Source organism: Fundulus heteroclitus, chromosome 10, assembly GCF_011125445.2.
Source record: "Fundulus heteroclitus isolate FHET01 chromosome 10, MU-UCD_Fhet_4.1, whole genome shotgun sequence".
Classification (NCBI taxonomy): Eukaryota; Metazoa; Chordata; class Actinopteri; order Cyprinodontiformes; family Fundulidae; genus Fundulus; species Fundulus heteroclitus.
In genome coordinates, this window is record NC_046370.1 from 25,362,511 (window position 1) to 25,383,536 (window position 21,026).

Here is a 21,026-nt window from a genome sequence, read left to right on the forward strand (position 1 = left end):
AATGACCAAGAATTATCCCCAACAGAATTATGATTGCTTGTGTCAGGAGCGCAGGATCCAATGGGATAAATGCGTCCTTAACTGACAAAGGACACATTTGCTTATTTCATGTGGCGCTCTGATTACTTCAATATACTGAGAACGTTTACCTGATTCAAATATGAGGATCTCGATTATTATTATAAGCATTAACACTCAATGTAGCACGTTCTCATTCACAAGTAAAGGGCTCTATGGTCATTTTGAGATCTCCTCCAGAAATACCATTTGGTTTGATTGTCGCAAAATGCCAAGAGTCTGTCTGTTGGCTGTTTTATTCTTGGAAAACATTTTTCTTGCTAGATAGACCTCAGCAATGGATCAGAAACAGATCCCAAATGTAATGAAATTAAAATTGAATAAAGTTATGCGCAAAAAAATATAGAGAGGCAGAAGCAAAAAAGGAGAAACAGAACATGGTATAAAGCTGTATTCTGTGATTTTAATGGACAGCTAAGTGGTGCTCATTACACCGTCCCCAATCAAGCATACTACAAAAATGCCCGAACGGGGTGAAGTGGAATGCTCTACAACCTGGAGGGGGTGGGGCATGAAGTGCCTCCTTTAAGATTTAAAGAGACGGCACTAAAATTAGTTGTTCTCAAAGGAATCGGGGTAAAAAGAGGGACGTGATGATAAATTAATAAGGACTTCAGACTAAAGCCTTGCAGTTCTACTTTATGTAGACCACAACTGGATGGTTTCAACATGAAGAAAAGAACTGAAAAGCATGATATCTCCCCTTTAAAACGAGGGTTGTTTCTTTATTTGTTTAAAATATCTAAAGACAGTGCACATCAATACAGAATATTTCTGTAAATATTCCAGCTTAGCCAAATAGGCAATTTTTCCAGACATAGTCTCTAGGGCAGGTGACATGAGTGCTACAATAATTGAAAAAAAACAGTACTTACAATACATTAGAATGTCATAAATATGTAATAAAAACAAATAATAAAAATTCAGAGCAAATGATCGCACACCATCCCTAAACCATAATTTTAGATAAGTAGTATGCTCCCTGAGCTCCAATGGAAGAATATTTCAAGTATGAGGGGCTCTCAGCGAAAAGACTGCCTGACCAAAAGCAGTCCTTCTGTTTGGAGCTAGTGAAGATATTACTGAAGATATTTTTTAAACTAACTGGTCTGAAAGGTTTTGCACAATAGCTGATTGTCACTTACCATCACAAATTCAGCTCAAGTAATCAGCAAATAATATCAGTCATTTTACCTTGATTGGCTCTAACAAGTGTTGGACTGTTTAACTACTGGAGCATATTTCTTGGTCATAAATAATAATAGGTCTGTTTGTTATAATGTGTTGGAAACAAATTTTAATGGTGAAGATCAAAATTAGAAAGTTCGACCTCAAAGAAAACAGGATATTAGTTTCAGCTAGAACATGCTGCTTCCCTAGTGATGTTAGCTACAAGATCTATGCAACATGCTAACATCCAGAATTTGTTTATCATGTTCAGTTGTGTGTTCCTGTACCTGCAGCTGAGCGAGAACACTTTTCGCTCCTTTTACTAGTAAAGTGAGGACTTTGATGTAAAGTCCTTGCTTTTATTCTGGGCTAGGGGTTAGGTTTAGCACTATGGTGTCAATTAGGTTTAGGTTAGGGTGAATTATAAACCTGTAAAAGTTAGGGTTGGGATTAGAGTTAGGCCATATAAAGGGTTGAAGATTAATGGAAGTATATGGAAAACAATGCATGGTCCTCACTATGTACATTAAACAAGGATGTGTGTGTGTTGCATTAAGGTTACTCACCAAGCTACGGTCATGTCAGTGATTGTCTCCACCACAGTATACAAGGCAAATACAATCCAGTACATCATCCAGCGAACCTAAACACAGAGACAAAATCAGTGTTTTTTAATAATGATCATCTTTATTGTTATTTCAAGGTACATTCCAATGAAAGTTGTTCTCTGCATTTATCCCATCCCCTTGGGGAGCAGTGGGCTGCCACTGTGCGGCGCCCGGGGAGCAATCGGGAGTTAAGAGTCTTGCTCAGGGACCCAGAGTGGCAGTCTGTGGGAGTTGAACCCAGAACCTCCAGAACACAAGCGCTCTAACCACTAAGCCACCACCCACCACCATTTTTTTTAAACAGAGCTTTAAAACAATAAACCAAGGTGACAGTAAAATCACAAGACAGAAAAAAACATACAACCATTAAAAACAGACAGAAAAATAACAATCACAGATAAAATGTCACCATGCTACTCGGTAATAAAAGCCTGCCAGAAAAAATACAACTTAAGCTTTGATTTAACATCTGACAAAAGTTAATTTGATGACCTCAGGGATCCACCATATACAGAAAAAGGTGAAAGTTCAGGTAAATCAAGTGGAATCAGGCATTTAAGAGCTCTAAAACAAACAGCAAAAGTTTAAAATCAATTCTAAAATGGTCAGGAAGCCAGCGTAAAGATAAGTCAGGTGATGTGCTCACGTCTAGAGCTGTTGGTTAATAGATAGACAACAATATTCTGGAGAAGTTGAAGCCATCTAAGAGACACCGATATAGAGATCATCACAGCAGTCAAGTATAGAACTAATTAAAGCATGGATGACCTTATCCAAGTCCTGATGATTTAAAAAAGATTTAGTTTTGACCAGATGGTAAAGGCATGATTTGACCACAGAATCAACTTGTTTGTTAAATTTGAACTACCGATCAAATATTATCTCTTAAGTTTCTAACGACATTATTTATTTTAAAGGGGACATATCGAGCAAAATTCACTTTGTAAGCCCTTAAATGCATTTTGTTGTGTACTTGGGAGTCTCTAGGAGTACAGAAAAGTTAAACGTAGTTTGTTTAGGAGCTGTGTAAATATCTTTATATTCTGTTTTGTCATATTTTTCTTGCTGTTCGGCTTTCTCTATTCTCTATTACGTTCTCATAGTATTTGCTGCGGGGCAACTAAACAAGATCATGGACTTCGGGCTTACCAATTTATTGAATCCATCATGTGTTTCATAATTTTTTTTACTGTGATTTTGAAATCTGAAGGATTCCGAAGATACAAGTGGTTAAGTGAAAATGGTGGGTTGTTGGGTGTAATACACTAGGGGTGGGCGATATGAAGAATATCTAATATCACGATATCTTTGGACTATATCACGTTACACGGTATATATCACGATATGTTCAAATAACCTTGAAAAAACAAATGTTTTTAGCCACATAGTGCCTAAAGTTGCATTGGTATATCTCAAATTAACGTGTCAATTTCATTTTTTTGAAAAACTGATTGCAAAATAAAAATTAATTTCAAATGTTTTATTTTAGCCATTTTTTTATCCACAGCTGGACATAGAAGCTTTTCACAAATTACAATATTGTCACATTAGAGCTCTTTCGTGGTCAACACTGGATCTTAAAAAACAGAACATCCCAGTAACCAAAGGGAACACCAAGGAAAAATCTGTCACAAAATAAACCTGAACTAAAAGGTGCTATTTTGTGCTTAAGACATATAAATGTGCATAATAAAAATGTGACTATCCCAAAAACAAAAGCTTGTATTGTGACTATAAAATCAACTGACCAGTCCGAGCTACATATTTAGAGCTTCGCATTTTGTTCGACCTCCTTCTGAAATCCAAACCACTGCCATATTATTGACCCAGTGCTGTTCCTTTTCAGACTCATTTTCTTATTTACCTGAAACGCCCGCTGTCACCATAGTTCTCACTGTCTAGTCAACGTAAGTAAACGCACGGGTTTGTTGTTGTGTGCGCCACAACTCTTTCTGGTATGGAGGAGGAGCGAGTGATGCGTTCACCGCATGTGGGAAAAACTAAATTCACAGTGAACTAAATACAGTGGCTTAATCTTGCCATAAAAATTTACACTCGATGGTCACAATAAAGTAATTTTAACCATCGCATGGAGAAGAACTTGAGATACATCGAGTATATTCGATATATCGTCCACCCCTACCCCACACAATTCATTACCCCATCCCTCTGCATGCTTCAAAAATGCCCAAAAGGGTGGAGTGGAATGCTTTGCAACCTGGAGGGGGGAATGGGTGAAGTGACTGCTTCAGATTTAAAGAGACGGCACCAAAACGAGTTGTTCTCAGACAAACCTTAGAACAGGGGCAAAAGAGGGTGAAAAAATTGACCCGCTTTATATTGAGCACAACTGAATCATTTAAATGACTTAGACTTAGGCTTAGACTTAAGACAACTTTATTTGTCATTTTGTATGCACAGAGTGCGTACAGAACGAAATTTTGTTTGCATACAGCTTGAAAAATAACAGTAAATTGCAGTAAATTACAGGATAAGGTGCAGCAGTGATTTTTTTGCAGCAGAGATTTTTTAAATACTGAAAAGGATGGAATTGAAAAGCCTGATATGTCTCCTTTAAGATGTAAAGCTCTTATCACGACTCAACTGTACGAACATGCACGCGTTTTATAAATGTCCAGTAAATGTGAACTTTTCAAACCATAATTGAAAATGTGAAATTTTCATCCTTGAAAATGTGCAAAAATCTTGATACCCCATTTGCTGCTATAAACATTTTTTTTTAATGAAATATTTGTTGTAAGCAAATTAATTTCACACTTTCAGGCTGAGACAGCACCTCTCAGCAGGGAAGCTGCTATGAGAGCAGATTACACCTCTCAGTTCCCCTCACACACTTTTTCACTTCTGCCTGGGACATCTGAAGGAGAGGGTGGCTGGCCCCAGCCACCCATACCGGCCAGCCATGCATGGGGCCACATGGGTCCGAAAGACCCACAAGCCAGCACAGAGGAGAAATAAGTTTGCAGTCTAACTTCTGCGCATCCAGCTGCTGAAGTAAAGGACGCCAAAACCAGCCTTGTTTATTCTTCTCAGCTGTTGCAGGAAGCTGATTCCAGACAACGTGGAGCGGCCGAAAGGTTAGCACAGGACCCACTTTCCCAAGCTGAGAGCGAAAACGAGCTGAAATCACGACAGAACCGGGTCAGAGACTGCATGCAGGACCTCAGAGCTGCCTGCTCTGACCACGTTGCGGCTAGCTCATGGCCGCATGTCTGCTGCTGAAATGACCAACGTTTTCCCCTTTCCAATGCTCTCCCTTGGATGGCCAAAGTGAACCGAACTCACACGAGGCACCAACAGGTTTGGAAGAAAAACCAAAGTGAAAGCTAAATGCTGGTTGTTTGGAAAGCTTGTGTAATGCGTACATTGTGTTTTTAAACACATGGAGCTACCGAGTAGCTCCCCGCTAGCATGTTGATACAATGCATTGCCGGTCTAATTCGAGCGTGTTTTTATGGTTATAACAAACGTTATCTCCATAAGAGTTTTATACATTGATAGTATATTGATGTTTGTGTTACCCATTCCAATCATTATCGCTAAAATAAAGCCGAAACTTTTAAAGTTAGCGCTGAAAATCCGCTAGCCAAACAGCTATTAGCTTCTGACAACTTCAGATTCCCGGATAGGCATGAAAAAAGCTTGTTTCAAGCATAAAGCTTGTTCGTTTCGCTCTGCCATTGTTTGATAGTGCTATGAGCTTTATTACCGCATTAATATGGAATATTAATGTTGATTTAAATGCGTTTTGTTTAACTTTAGGATTAGCCGATTTTAGCGACCGATCGCTACGGCAACCCCTAGCCTCCCGGAGGTATAATCGCATCAATGAAATGGAGCGTCCCTAAAGTTAATGATGTTACTGAGCAAATCCCTCTTTAAAATATTATTGCCTCAAATAATGTTTTGTTTAACTCAGGATTTGCATCGTGAATAGGTTAAAACACATGCCAAATGTTGTTCTAAATTAGTTAAGCTAATTTAACTCCATTCCTTGTTCTTTAAGTCAGATCTGCAGTGAACCAGGATTCACTGAATTATTCTGATGATGATCAACCACTTTTGTTTTGTCTTTTTTGTTATTTTGCATGTACATAGTTCCTTAGCTTAGCTTCTTTTTATCTTAATTTTGCTTAGTAGTTTAGTTAAGTTTCACTAGCCTAGTAGAGAGGATTTGTTGATTGAAATATACTGTTAATTCAGATAAACAGCATTACATAGTGATGTTCTCTGGATGTTCATTTTATTTCTGTTATTAAATTCTTGAACTTGAAGAAGTTGTCACTCCTTATTCTATGTGTGTGCAAAGCTTGCTGTTAAAAGATTGCCAGTGCTCAAATCATTCCTTTCAATTATTGTCCTGATATCAGTTTAAGAGCGGATATCTACCGGACAATACCTAACAGACAAAGAGTTATTTATTGAACATTAAATAACTTTAAACAGTGTATAATTGCACAACATATTTTATTAAACTTAAAACAGCAACTGAAAATCCAAGTTTTCAAAAAGACATCACAGTTTTCAGCTTTTCTCCATGTTTGATCCTTCTCGAGCCAGCAGCAGTAGCAGAAGAAAAGAGCAAACAGAGGTACAAGATGAGCTCTCCTGTCTTTATGCTTTTTGCTGTCTTGCCTAATCTGTCACATCCCTATTCCTCCTAAAGGGTTTTCCAGGCTCTCCTGGGTGAATTTCAATATCAAAGGCAGCAGCAGGCTGTGGCAGCCAGACAGTCACATGGCCAGCTGAAGTATGAGCCAGACTCTGCTGCTGCTGCATGACTGAACACAGCGACAGCACCTGAAAATGTCAGTGCATAGTCTTGTGTGGGGAGATGAAGAAGTGTACAGAGTGTGGTTGTTTAAACAACAAGAGACAGGGCAGAGAAAGCATGTACACTAGAGAACACTTCAGCATACAGGTTCATTTCCACTAAAAGTCGTTCCAGGGTTGGTGCTACAGCCTGTTTTTAATACAGCTCTATGGGGGCCTGAAAGGCCCATAATTCCATCATATTTAATCTTCCTTCACAGGTTCCTGACAGACCATCTTGTTGCAGCATTCAGAACTTCTGTATCAGGCGGCAGTGCTGTGAGCCATCATAACTACACACAGAATTTGACTTTCCTTGACTTGCCTGTCTTAATTTCACTAGTATAGTCTATAAATACTCAAACTAACTCAGCTAAAGAAAGCACTTGTACATCAGCTTCATAATGGAGATGTAGTTTATGAGTGTTTCTTCGCAGTACCTGACAGTCTAATCCTGGGCTTTAAGATTCATCACAAACATTGTATTCTTACATCGCTGATCTGCTTTGTGGGCCAAGATCAAGCCATTGGCATATCCTTATTTACAAAGCCAACCTTGGCCTTCTTTCTTATCATGAATAGAATTTAAAATTCTCCTTCTCATGTATAAAGCCCTTAATAATCAAGCTCCATCATGTATAAGAGCTCTGATTACCCCGTATGTTCCTAACAGAGCACTTCGCTCTCAGACTGCAGGTCTGCTGGTGGTTCCTAGAGTCTCTAAAAGTAGAATGGGAGGCATATCTGTTAGTTATCAGGCTTCTCTCCTGTAGAGCCAACTCCGAGTTTTGGTACGTGAGGCAGACACCCTGTCTACTTTTAAGACTAGGCTTAAAACATTCCTTTTTGACAAAGCTTATAGTTAGAGCGGCCTAAGTTATCCTAAGCTATCTCTGTAATTATGCTGCTATAGGCTTAGGCTAATGGAGGACATCAGGGTCTATTTTTCTCACTCTGCTGAGATCTACTGTTCTCCCATATCCATTGTTTGTTGTCATTTCAACTTTTAACTTTTTGTTCTCTGTAATTTTTCTTTTCATAGTGGGTACACCTGGTCTGGCGTTCTGTTAGCTGTGACACCATCCAGGGTGAGACATTTCCACAAAACATTCAAGGGACCAATTTCTCTAACCTCAAAATTGAATAATTAGTTTTTAGCATTTTTATCAATAACTGCCAAAGTGGGCTTATTTTGGTGGGCAGAACTGCCTTATGTATAGTGAACCATAGCCAGCAACAACAGAAAGCTGCAAAACCAAAAACGTTATTATCTTCCAGTTATTTCTTTCTAGCCATGAAAGAAGCCTTCTTTGAATATGAAAACATGCCAGAAGATTTCGTGGGTGTTTAACCATACCAGTATGAACTTGAACCAACAGCTGGGTCTCTGGAATGAAGTGAAGACTTTTCAGTTTTGGATTCGTACTAGGAGGAACGTCATACCGCGCTGAAGTTGGTTTCCGGTGGAATATTTGTGCTCTGCAGATTCAGTGTCATTGTCCTCCTGTTTTACAACCACCATGTATAAGCGATGTATAAATGCCCACAGCAGCGGCATGCATAAAGCGAATCAGTTTTCGGATCTATTTGCATAAAAGCTGTTTTTCTGTGTTAGACATAAAATTTTCCCCTACTGTATTTCAATGATGGTGACAGGGAATCTGTGCATAGAGCAGAATTCCTCTGGAAATTACCTTTCATTAGAGCTCTCACTGACATGTCTATGTAGAAAGAAACAGGAGTTGCATGCATTTGGATAACTCTTGGAGAGCGACTAGACATATCCAAGGAACAAAAAGGTCCAGAATAGTAATATTTTATGCCTTTCAAATTTTAACCTGTCATAGAAAAGACTTGTCTCATTTGGATCCCTTTTTTTCAGCCAGTAGCTCCTTGCAGCAGTCTGCAGCTGCATGACAAACAAACAAAAAAAAGAAGAAAAAAAAAAGAGAACAAAAGAATGCATGATTCATGTGTGTTCCAACATTGATACCTAAAAAAAACGTTTTTGGCATTTTGGGGCTGACAGGCAAGAGTTTTTAAAGACTACAACAGATAATTGAAAAATAGAAAGAGTCTCTGAAAAAGAATGTAGTCTGAGAATAAAAAAAAAAAGTATTCTCAGACTACATTGGCATCGTTTCTACTCTCCACTTCTCTGGGCTATCACACATTTATGTAAAGGTTTAGAAGTTTGGGTTCAAATTAAAGTTTGGCCTCTAGTCTGTTGTTTTGGGTTGCTGCCCGGAACCCGGCGCGGCCTTCTAAAAGCTCATCTTTCTTCTTAAGGATGTGTTTATTTTCCCAGTGCAGCGGAATGTACAGTCTGAAGATACATCCCCAGTGATACTCAACTGGTTATTCAAAACTGAATTAAATGTCCCTTAACTGCATATCAAGAACTCTTTCATATTGGCATTTTTTTAGCTGGCAGACTTCCACTTGTAAAGGTTAAATTGATTCATGTATGTACAAGTGGAAAAATAGGGAACAACCATAAGTCTATCAATAAAGAAATCAAAACGATGAAAGGTGAGATGCATTGCACCAACTCAAACAATTTTGAGTTTAAAGGCCTGTATATTTTCTGCAAGAACAGAAAAATTAACAAGAAGGTTGTTTCTCACCAGGACATTTCATATAAGGGCAGAACTCCAGGGAAGTCCTCATAGGACCGTCGCTGTGCAGCACAACACATTTACTTTCACAAGTGGAGCATTACGGCTTTTGCTATAATCCTCCGCTCGATATACAAATGTATATAAAATACTTTATTAGACGTTATTTTGGGATTATTTCAAATGCAATGGACATAGAGATGGAAACATAAGGGAAAACAAGAAGAAAAGGAGAGAGGGAGCGAGGTGAGGTGAAAGCGAGAGAAAGATAAGAACAGAGAGATAGATGGATAAAATGAACACAAGATACAAGAACATTCTAAGATTCTGCTTTTATACCTGCAAGAATAGCAGTGCAGAAAACGTTTCAGGAAAAATACCTAATGCATATATAACAGCAACATCACTGAAAATGACATTAGAGAATGCAAGATGCTAAATGTATTTAGTGGCAGCCACAGCTAAATGTACAGTTTATCTGTAATCACCAAATCCAAACACCTGTAGGTGTATGTGTGAGCGCTCTTTTATTAGTAAGGTCTCTCCATTACAAATGCGCAATAGCAGGCGTGAGGAGGACCCAAGTGTTACTAGCTCAGTAGATTGGGATTTCACCTTCACTGACACAAATTGCATCACCCACCTCACCACAGAATCCAGCTTCAGCTTTTAAACCTTTATCTATACATACTTTCCCATCAAAGTCTGAGTTCAAACAGAGCCAGTCCTGCATCAGTTTTTGGAGCGTACCGTTTCTTGTAAAGTAACATCTGTGTGTAAATCTAGGCTTCTGAATGGAAATGTGCTGCAGCTTTTACACAGAATGCCATCCAAGGGGGCCCTAATAACATGAATGTTTTGACAGACAAAATAACGGTTCCACACATCACAAATCTGAGTTTTCTGCCATTTAGAATAGAAGAATCAAGTTCACATTTGACTAGTCAAAGTGCTTTAAATTTTAAAACAGAGTGGATCCAATGCAGTCAAGAAAGTCTGAAATAACCCTTTTGTTACAGCACTGAATCAGAATATGTAAAATATATACCGCCTTCAGCTCCGTCAGTCAGCCGGAAAGTTCATCTTTTTTTTTTTTTTTTTTTTTTTTTTTTTGGAGAATTTTTCGTGGCTCTAGTGGCTCGCTTTTTATTACAGTAGGCTGACAGGAAGGGGGTGAAAGAGGGGGAGAGACATGCGGCAAAGGACCGCGGGTCGGAGTCGAACCCGGGTCGACCGCGTCGAGGACTAAGGCCTCCGTATATGGGTCGCACTACCCACTGCGTCACCAGCGTGCCCGGAAAGTTCAGCTTTAATTCTGACAGTGCTTACAAACTGTTTTGTTTTTTTCTGTCACCATTTCTGTTAATTACAGAGTACCAAAATTATCCTACAAAAACTATTCAAACTGGTGGGGGGTTCTTCAATGCAGTTTTCATCCAGTCCCATGCATCTGGATGGCAAAATTCACCACGACCAGAAATGTTGAGCAACAACAAAGTTAGCTGAGGCTCGTAATACAGAGTGTCTCCTGAAATACACGTCACCAAGAACAAATATACGAACGGTGTTCCCGGAAGTCAGAAGGACTTTAAATGCTGGTCGCCTCAACAACAGTTCAGCTGTGAAAGAAGAAATGACGAGAGGGAAGACGTAAAAAACAGAAGTAGTGACATTTTTCAACTCCACCCTCCAAGATAATAAGACTTTGGTGTGTTGGTGGTCAACAGCGTGCAGTCTAAATGCAAAACTTCTGATTCATGGTGAGATCCTAAAGAGACGGTGTCTCCTCCAGTCACACCGCTGGGGTATGTGACATCTGACTTATCAGCTGTTATACTGAGACTGCGTGCCAGCTGGGATCCAAAAGGCCAGAGCTGATGTTTTCTTGCAATTAGGTGGGAAAATTCTGTGACACTCATTTTGAACTGGGTTAAGGCTAGAGAGAGACAGAACATAATGAAACAGAGATCTCCTTTCATAAGACATTAGCTGTGTCCAAAATATCCCTCATGCTCAGGTTTTGAACTCTCCCATGGTTCAGTTTTTTCTTGAGCCACAGCTGAAATGTAATTTGTCCCCATTAGGATAAAAGACTCTAGCTGATTCTGAAAATATTCTGATAGTGTTTCAGAAAATCTGTTGCAGCTTCCCTTAATTTGTAGCAACATATTGGCTGCTATTAAAAAAGTATTCACTTTGTTAACTTTTTTCTGAGAAATCAGAATCAGATTGTTATTGTCACAGTGTCATGAATGACAAAGTGTATTAGTGTAAGAGTATTACATCATTTTCAGACCCCTTTTTTGCATCTGTGTTTGGTAGTAGGCCAGTTTAACAAAGAGTATGAAGATTTTTTTCTTATTACCAAGGAAACTACATAGTCTGTGTAAGTAAAGATGGGAAAAGAAATATTGGAATCACTATCAGTTATTGGCCAAAGTAGTTGTGACATTTCGACATCTCAGATACAGGCCAAAAATGCAATATCGTGCATCCATAAGCTTTACTGATTCTTGTACAATGTAAAGGGCTTTCAGGACAAGGCAGCTGCCACAGCGCTGAGGGAAGTGGGAATGTCTCTCAGCAGCTGCCTGTGCCTGTGAGACAGCAGTGAGGGAATAAGGATCCCTCACACAGGTAGCTCTAGCTGCTGTCATGAGACACTAAAGGCCTGAGTAAAGGTAGCCAGATTGCTGCTTTAATGTGATGTTGCTAAATCGCCAGAAACACAGAGAAAAGCTTCAGACACTTTACAGCAAGATAGAGAGGAGCCAGAGGTTTCATTATATCTAATGTCATTTTACACTCTTACTATGATTAGAATAAGTGCGCAAATATACAGTAGCTATGCTATATCATATTCTTTACATTGTTTTAACATATCTTTGAATTCATACTGAAGGTGCGGCGGCTTTTATTTTGGTGTGGCAGTGCGCCATGATCAAATACATGAGGCGGAAACCCTGATAAATCGTCAAATCATGCAGAGTGTAGTCAGAAATGTTATGTAATTGTTGTGGACTTACATATTCCTTAACATTTTTGGTCTTGACAGCTTTATAGGAGTAATATGCAGGATACAATGTCCCAAACAGCAGCCTGGAAAAGAAGAAAAGAAAAAAATTATAATTAATGAGACAAATCAATAATGGTAACTATGAACAAATACTAGTGAAATAATCTTTCAACCTAGATATAGAAAAGGAGAAAAAACAGCGGAAGTACTATCACTGGCTAAATACCATATTACAATCTTTTTTTAGTGAAATTCCCATATATGTAGCAATGTGTGGCGTATAGGTAAAACGGGTGCCCCACATCCACAGGCTATTATGCCCTGTCTACATGGAGACAGACACCATACATTTTCATAAAGGATTAAAAAAAATGTGCAACCACATGAGAGGACACAGCCCAATTGAAAAGCCTGTAGTCGCTATACTGGGCCGACTGGTGGCCTTATGACACTGCCAAAGAAACATGCAAAAACACAAGGCATGCAACAAGCAGGGGGGGCAGAGGGGGCGGCTGCCCTGGGCCCATGGTTATTAAGGGGCCCACACTGCCCACCGCCAGACTGATGGCGGAAAAAACAAAAAAGTAAAATCGAAAAGTCGGTCTCTTGAGGCTGTCACACGGCAGGATAATTAGCCCCAATTTTGCCCCGATATTCCCCATCCGACAGGTTCCAACTATGTTAAAGATATTCCTGCTGTGTGTGGTGTGTTAGAGTGATCTGGTTCGCTCAGTAGAACGTCAGGACCGCTCCGACCTCAAATCAGGGATATTCAACATGTTGTCTAGGCCCCGTGTTCCCCGAGGACAAACGGCCAGGCAGCCAACCTAGAGCCCCTGTCTCCACTCATTTAACCAGCTTTTCTTTATGTTTTTTTATGTTAAAACCAGTCTACAAACTATCCCCACTATTCTTCCTCATTATCCATGGTTATTTACTCTGAATTCACGTTTGATCTGAGAGCTTTCGCAAGATTTTCCGTCTGACATCTGAAGTGTCCTGAGTGAAATCTGTTTGTGTGTGGTGTGTTGTGCTTGACGTCTGACTGGATACCACATGTTGTACGAGCAAACCTGCTTTATCTACAATTCTCCCGACCACCACCCATTAAACAAAAAAACAAAAAGCACTTTAAAAAACATTTTAGAATGCTGATGGTTGCTGAGAGCTGCATGGGTGTGAGCGTAGGCCCAACTGCACTCCGTTCACCTTGTTTGTGCTCTGCGTGAACGAATCTTTAGAGAGCGTGTTTACTTTATCGTAGCAAAAATTTTTGTTTGTTTTTTATTTTTTGCTTTTATCATAGCTTTAAGTGTGAACTTAATCTGAATGAATTCAGATTGCTCTGCAGAAAATAGCTATTCTATAACCTAAAAGGTTTTTATAGAAAACTGACGTGAATACAGCAGACAGAAATGAATAGTCACTGCACCTTTTCTTACACTCACATGAACACATTTGTCTCAACTTGCACATCATGTCTTTTTTTTTTACAGGGCTGAGTGAACAAGAAAAACTACAGATTACCATGAAGAAGGAATCTTTGCATTTATTCTGTCTCTCAACATTCCTTTTCCACAGTGCATAACATTCTCTGCAGATTGAACAAGGACATTTGTTTCTTTTCAGCAGGAATAACCTAAAACTGTTGCAGGAAAATTGTTTACTTTAAGACCACAATGCTGAGTTATTAATTTTTTTTATAATCTATAGGATTTAATGGATTGTCATTGTTAAAATGTATTTAATGTAAGATCTACCTAAAATGATCAAAAACCAGAAGAAACATACTGAAAACCTTAGATAAGGTTTTTCTTCTGGATTGGAATAAAATGTAATTTTTGCAATTATGCAGCAGGTTTATACAGGTGATGCATTTACTGAACCAAGCATACAGCTTTTTAAAGAACATTTTCACCATACTTTCTAACCAGTTGAGTAAGGCAGAAAAATATATTGCAAACATATCTGCATCACAATATCAGTGCTACACTAAGATGTCTCAAGATCATTTTAGGTAAAATGAAAAAAAAAAAAAAACACTTTGATATCATTAAATTCTCCATGCTTTCTACTAGCTCAGAGCACAGCAACTACTTCCGGTATCTACAGATGGCTCTCTTGCCCCAGAAGCATCTGACCAATAAACATCTGAACATTCTCGCATAGTTTGTAGTGACAGGTTCTAGTTCGCTTAGAAATTGTTCTGTGCAGAAGGAAACTGAACAACCAGCAAAACTTACAACTTAAACTCAGCAACTGATTCAGACCTAAGTAAACAAAATACCGGTGTCAAAACACACCCTACCATTTAGTTTGGTGCTACTGAATGTCGAAGTCTGAAAAACTAGAGAATCAAGAATCTTTATTTGTCATCATGTGTTACCATGAAATCTTGGATGAGACACCAGCTCAGAACGCACACAGATTACATACCACGCAGATACAAGACATAATATTTCCAAACCTTTTTTCTCCTGAAATCAGTTGAAGAATACTTCCTGAAAAGCTTAAACTATGCAAATAGTCCTTAGCATCTAATAAGACTCATTTTCAAGTGAAAAAGTCAGATAGCAGTCCTTTTAAAGACTATATAGATTACTGTGCTGTTGCATGAGTGTATCACACGAACGCTCCGTCATTTGACTCATGCACCCAGTAAAATCCTGTACAATAAATGTAAAACCTCAAGTTAGACTTAGACAGCTTTATTTGTAATTTTGTACACACCGAGTGCGTACAGAACGAAATTTCGTTGCATACTGCTTGTAAAATTGCAGTAAAAATTTATATTACAGTATCAGGTGCAGCAGTGATTTAAAAGTGAACAGTAGACAATGCAGTAGAAGTCACTGTGTACAGGTGAGTATTATTAAAGGTATACTATGCAACCGGGGTTGATTTTCCAGCGAGGCTCCCCCCAGAGGGCGAAAGTAAAAGTGCAGTGTCGTAAAGATGCTCAGCTGTTCTGGTTTCTCCGTCAAGCCAGGCGCGGTTGTTTTGAGCTTAGCAGACAGGCGAACGCAACGAAAAGTGGAAAAAACGGCAGTACAAATAATGACTAACACAGTGAAGGTATGAACATCAGGCTTCCGCAGCGCTATCTTGGCGAGGCGGCTGCTGCCGCCTCGCCAGTTTTATTATTATTAGTATTTTTTTATTTTTATTTATGTTGGCGAGACGCTACCGCCACCGCCTCGCCAAGCCGCAGCCACCGCCGCGGTAGCGTCTCGCCAACATAAAAAAAAATAATAATAATAAAACTCGATATGCTTGCATGTTTATTTGACGTTAACACGCGGTTCTTTGTTGTTGCTTTCGCGCGTGCATATAGTGAATGGCAGGGCAAAAACACATGGAGTTCTCGCCGTAAAGCGAGAGTTCTGAGCCTGTGTGTGCGGGCCGAGAGCTCTTGCAATTGCAAGTGCGGTATTTCCCCCACAGACCACCAGGGCGGCTGGGAAAACCTTTGTTCGACCTGAAATGACTCATTTAATCATCCAAAACGGTATGGGGAACACATTAATTAACTGAAAAATATTGCATAGTATGCCATTAAAACCATTTGTATGTGCAGAATTTGATTGTGCAAAGGGCATTTGTGCAACAATACATTTAAAAACTAAGAGTACAGCAGCATTTGTAATGCTAGATGGAGATGCAATGCAAAAATGTGCAAATATGCGAATGTTGTGCAGAGTTTATGGGTTATAGATCAGCAGCAGTTCAACAGTCTGATAGCAGCAGGGAAAAAGCTTTTGCAGAACCTGGTGGACCTGCAGCAGATGCTGCGGAACCTCTTCCCAAAGGGCAGCAGGGAGAACAGTCCATGGTGGGGGTGTGAAGGGTCCCTGATGATGTTTCGGGCTCGGGACACAGCGCTGAGATAAAATGTCTTTTATGGAGGAAGGAGGAGCCCCGATGATCCCTTCTGCTGTCCTCACCACTCTCCTCACGTTCTTCCAGTCGGAGGCACTCAAGCCTCCACACCACACAGAGAGACAGCTGGTCAGAATGCTCTTTATGGTGCTTCTGTAGAAAGTCGTGAGGATGGGCGGGGGCAGGCGGGCTCTCCTCATCCTCAGCAGGAAGTACAGTCGCTTCTGTGCCCTCTTCACCAGTGACATGGCGTTCACAGACCAGGTGAGGTTGTCTGTGATGTGCACCCCCAGGAATTTGGTGCTGCTGACCACCTCCACAGCTGAGCGGTTGATGAGCAGTGGAGCGTGGTGAGGCCGGTTCTTCCTGAAGTCGACGATGATCTCCTTCGTCTTCTCCACGTTCAGGATCAGGCTGTTGTCTTTGCACAGGCCCACCAGCTGCTCCACCTCCTCTCTGTAGTCCTGGTCGTTGTCGTCTCTGATCAGGCCCACCACCGTTGTGTCGTCAGCAAACTTCACGATGTGATTGGTGGTGAACCTGGGGACGCAGTCGTGTGTCATCAGGGTGAACAGCAGGGGGCTCAGGACGGAGCCCTGAGGGGAGCCCGTGCTGAGGGTGATGACATAAAAGGTGTTCTGTCCGACCCGGACCGACTGAGGTCTGTTGGTGAGGAAGTCTAGCAGCCAGTTGTGAAGAGGTGTGCCAAAGCCCAGATGTTCCAGCTTTCCCACCAGATGCTGTGGGATGATGGTGTTAAACGCTGAACTGAAGTCCAGGAACAGCATCCGCACGTGCGTGTTCTTCTCCTCCAGATGTGCCAGGCTCAGGTGAAGAGCGGAGGAGATGGCGTCCTCAGTGGAGCGGTTCCGTCAGTAGGCAAACTGGAACGGGTCGAATGTTGGGGGGAGACTTGAGACGATGTGTTCCTTTACCAGCCTTTCAAAGCACTTCATCATGATGGGAGTCAGTGCAACAGGCCAGTGAAGAGAGCAGTTATAGAACTATGCAATTTGCCTGGATGTCCAAACAGACATTCCCTGAGAAACTGGAGTGTGCAAATGGACATTAGGATGTCAGAGACAGTGGAAATAATCCTCATTGGATCAAGAACACGTGAACCCAGTGATATGGTTGTTACATCTAACAGACTATGAAATGGGCTGGTGGATTATTGATTCTCAGCAGGGGGTGATAGCCCTCACAGCTTTGGGAAATAAGCTGTTTTAAGTCTGTTAAGGCCCGTTTACACTACACCTAAAAACCGAGCCATGCCGAGACCGGTCCGAGCTTGGTCCAGTTAACTGAGATAAATGCAGCCGTTTACACACAAGAGTTACCTCGGTTATTTGTTCCTTGGTTGCTCCTCGCCCCCTAGTGGCGATCTGCGGTACTACCGCTCTTTGGGATTGAAGGCGGGACCGAGCAAATCAAAATGGCGGCACCCGTAATATTCAGGATGTTATTGTTAGACATAGAGTCGGCTTTTGGGACGTGGATAAGACAAATGAACATCTAATAAGGATTTACAGACGCAGGAAACAACAACAGACGCTGAGGTTCATAAGCAGAGTCATCTCTGGAAACTGTGTGGCACGGTAAGGAAGCTAGTATTATTATGAATGTCTGAAATTTGTCTGAATGGAGTGTGAATCGGGACGTGCAGCCAGACACGCCGGGAAATCGGCTGACAGTCAGCTGACTGTAAGGGGATGACGCGGTCTGCTCATGCGCTCCTCGTTATCAGGTAACCGGGCTAAAAAAAAACAGTCCGAGACCTGGTGGGGAACTGGTCTGCAGTTAGCGCGGTCCGGTTATCGTTAGCGCGGTCTGGTTCAGTCTGCTGACCGTTTACACACAAGAGTTATCTCGGTTACCGAGCTCGGACTAGTCTCGGCTCGGTTAAAAAAGTGTAGTGTAAACGGGCCTTTAGTTTTTGCTTTAATGTTCTTGAATTGTTTACCTGTTTGAAGTTGGGTAAACAGTGCATTGGACGAGTGGGTGGGATCTGTGGTAATATGTCTGGCCTTTTTCTGGGCTCCAGCAGCATAAACCATGTCTAGACCTTATAGACAGCATCCCACAATCCCCTGTGTTGACTTCACGACCCATGCTAAATCCTTCCTCTCCTGTGCCGTGCAGCTACCATACCACACTGTCATGCTGAGACACTAAATTTGATTATAGCTCTTTAAAAATTTATTAACAGCTTAGAAGAAAGTCCAATCTATTTCAGCTTCCTGAGAAAGAAGAGTGGTTGCTGGGCCTCTTTCACCAGATGGGAGGCATTCACAGGCTAGGAGAGGTCAGAGGAAATATTGATGAAGCTTTTCCTGGTGCACCACTGTATCGGATTGTGGACCTCCTCCCTGTAGTGGGCCTCATCGTTGTTGGAGATGACACACACCACAGTGGTGTTGTCTCCAAATTTAACCATCATGTTTGTGGGGTGGATAGCAGAGCAGTCAGGTGTGAAGAGGGTGAAGAGAGCAGGGCTGAGGACACAACCCTGTGGCATTCCAGTGTTGAGGATCAGTGGGGCAGATGTAGATTTTCCTATCCTCACCACCCAGGGCCTGTTGGTGAGGAAGACACTGATGCAGAGAGGTGCAGATAATCTCAGGTTGTGCAGCACTATCACTTGACCTACAGCAGGTTCTTGTTACTATCTATATGAAAGTTCATGCCTGTCCAATCAGAAAGAGACTGAACACAAGGAGGACCCATTTACTCTCCAAGAAAACCATACAAGCCAGGCTGAAGTTTACCAGAGAGAATGAAGACAAAGACCAGGACCTCTGGAGTAATGCTCTTTGAATAGATTAATCTAATACATAATCATCTGAATAGAGGGCGAGTCTGGCATAGACCAGATACAGTAGTCCAGGAAAAGAACTTCATATCAACTGCGAAGCAGGGGTGGCTTAGCCTCGTGAGACCATCCTGATCTCGCGAGGTTTCAAGGTTTCACTCGCAGATCAGTCTGGATACTCTCCGTTAAAGAAAATTTGGAGCCGTTCACCAAACGAACGTCCAATCAGCGTTGGCTTTGAGGCAGGTTGCGGTGTGACGCAACGGGAAGCGCGTCAGTTCAGTCTAAAGAACATGGCGGCTTCAGCCGATGAAACTAGCGTTAGCGTGGCTATCGAGCAAGTTTTATCGGAATTACAGAGTATTTCTCTGCTGAGCTAATGAGCCTTTACTTGCAGCAGCAAGAGTAGCTTGGCTTGTGGTTGTGTTTTCGTCGTCGCTCGTAACAGAGCGACGACGAATCTGATTGGTTTATTTGGCCCGTCTATCACCAACATAAGCCAATCAGCTAACCAGTATTTTCGCCCCTTCCCAAAATTACTTCAACGGAAGGTTTCCAGATGGATATGCGGAGCAAATCTATCTGGCGGAGTCAGGTAAGGGGTGGCTGACATGGACTTAAAATTTTAACACAACATTTTGTGGTACTATTATTGTATTATTGTTGGAGAAGACAAGCTTTGCGCGGAGCGGGGGGAAGAAGACATGCTTTGCGCGGACGACCGGCGAAGCGGAGCGCCTGTTTTTCACTGCCATTCACTATATGCACGCGCGAAAGCAACAACAAAAAAACGCCCGTTACCGTCAAATAAACATGCAAGCATATGAAGTTACGTATTTTTTTTGTTTGTTTGTTTTTTTTGGAATGGTGGCGAGGCGGTAGCGTGAGTCTCGCAAAGATAGCGCTGCGGGAAACATTGATAGCCCTATACAGACACATAAATAAAGCTCTGAAAATACATCTAAAATACAAGATAGACTTCACTAGGATACTAAATACATAAATAAATATGATTTATATCACTAGACTGCACACAGTAACTGCATTTAATTTTTTTTTTTTTATTTACTGATTATTGATGCCCTCAAGAAACCACCAGTGGAGAGAATAGCGAATATAACAATCCTATAATATTGTTTTTTGGGGTTTTCAGATATTAATTGGAATTTATTGAGAAAGTGGAATTTGTCAAGAGAAATCGGAATTCTTATCATGATAAAAGATTATTAACAATAACGATAAACTCCAAGATAAATGCCCTAATGTGAAGCATAGAGGTGGAGGTTTCATGGATTAGGGACGCTTTGCTGCAGCGGGACTTGTCCAGCTCACCAACATAGAGTCAGACATGAACTCTACCGTCTACCAGAAGGTGAGAAAAATGTGACACCATCTGTAAAATAAATGATGAACTAAAACATACCAGTGAAAAATAGGAAAGAATTTAAATAGTCAAAGCCCAGATCTTGATTTCAGTATGACATGTGGGAACTTGAAACAAGCTGAAACCCATGCAAGAAACCCAACAAGTGTCTCACAGCAGAAAGTGATGAATGGGGTAAGCTTTTCTAGTGCAGTGGGTAGCACTGTTGCCATGCTGCAAGAAGGTCTTGGGTTCAAGTCCTACCCTTGCCCTAGGTCTTTCTGCATGGAGTTTGCATGCGAGGCTTCCTCCCACAGTCCACAACCACAGTTAGGTTAATCTCTAAATTATCCTTAGGTGTAAGAATGGTTGTTTGTCCTGTTTGTTTCTGTGTTGCCCTGTGATAGACTGGCAACCAGTCCAGGGTGTACCCCGCCTCTCGCCCATTGACAGCTGGAGATAGGAGATAGGCACCAGCACCCCTCGTGACCCCACAAGGGTTAGGCGTGTTAGATAATGGATGGATGGATGTTCTTAATTTTCCTGAGCTAAAAAAAATTATTTATGTTGAAAGGCCAATATATTACTTTTCCCAAGAGATAAATATAACAAAAATAAGACACTGATAAATTATCATTTCTGATAAAGA

At 41.0% G+C, this 21,026-nt stretch overlaps 1 protein-coding gene across 2 annotated transcripts in view; it reads right to left on the reverse strand.

Annotated features, from left to right (window-relative positions):
* Positions 1-21,026, reverse strand: part of reep3b (receptor accessory protein 3b) — a 75,115-nt gene that overhangs the window by 36,312 nt on the left and 17,777 nt on the right. For both annotated transcript variants that reach the window (XM_012876275.3, XM_012876273.3), the window contains exons 2-3: positions 12,334-12,406; positions 1,815-1,891 (exon numbers count right to left, since the gene is read on the reverse strand). In XM_012876275.3, coding sequence (XP_012731729.1) covers positions 1,815-1,891; positions 12,334-12,406 — 150 coding nt within the window. The remainder of the gene's footprint in view (positions 1-1,814; positions 1,892-12,333; positions 12,407-21,026) is intronic.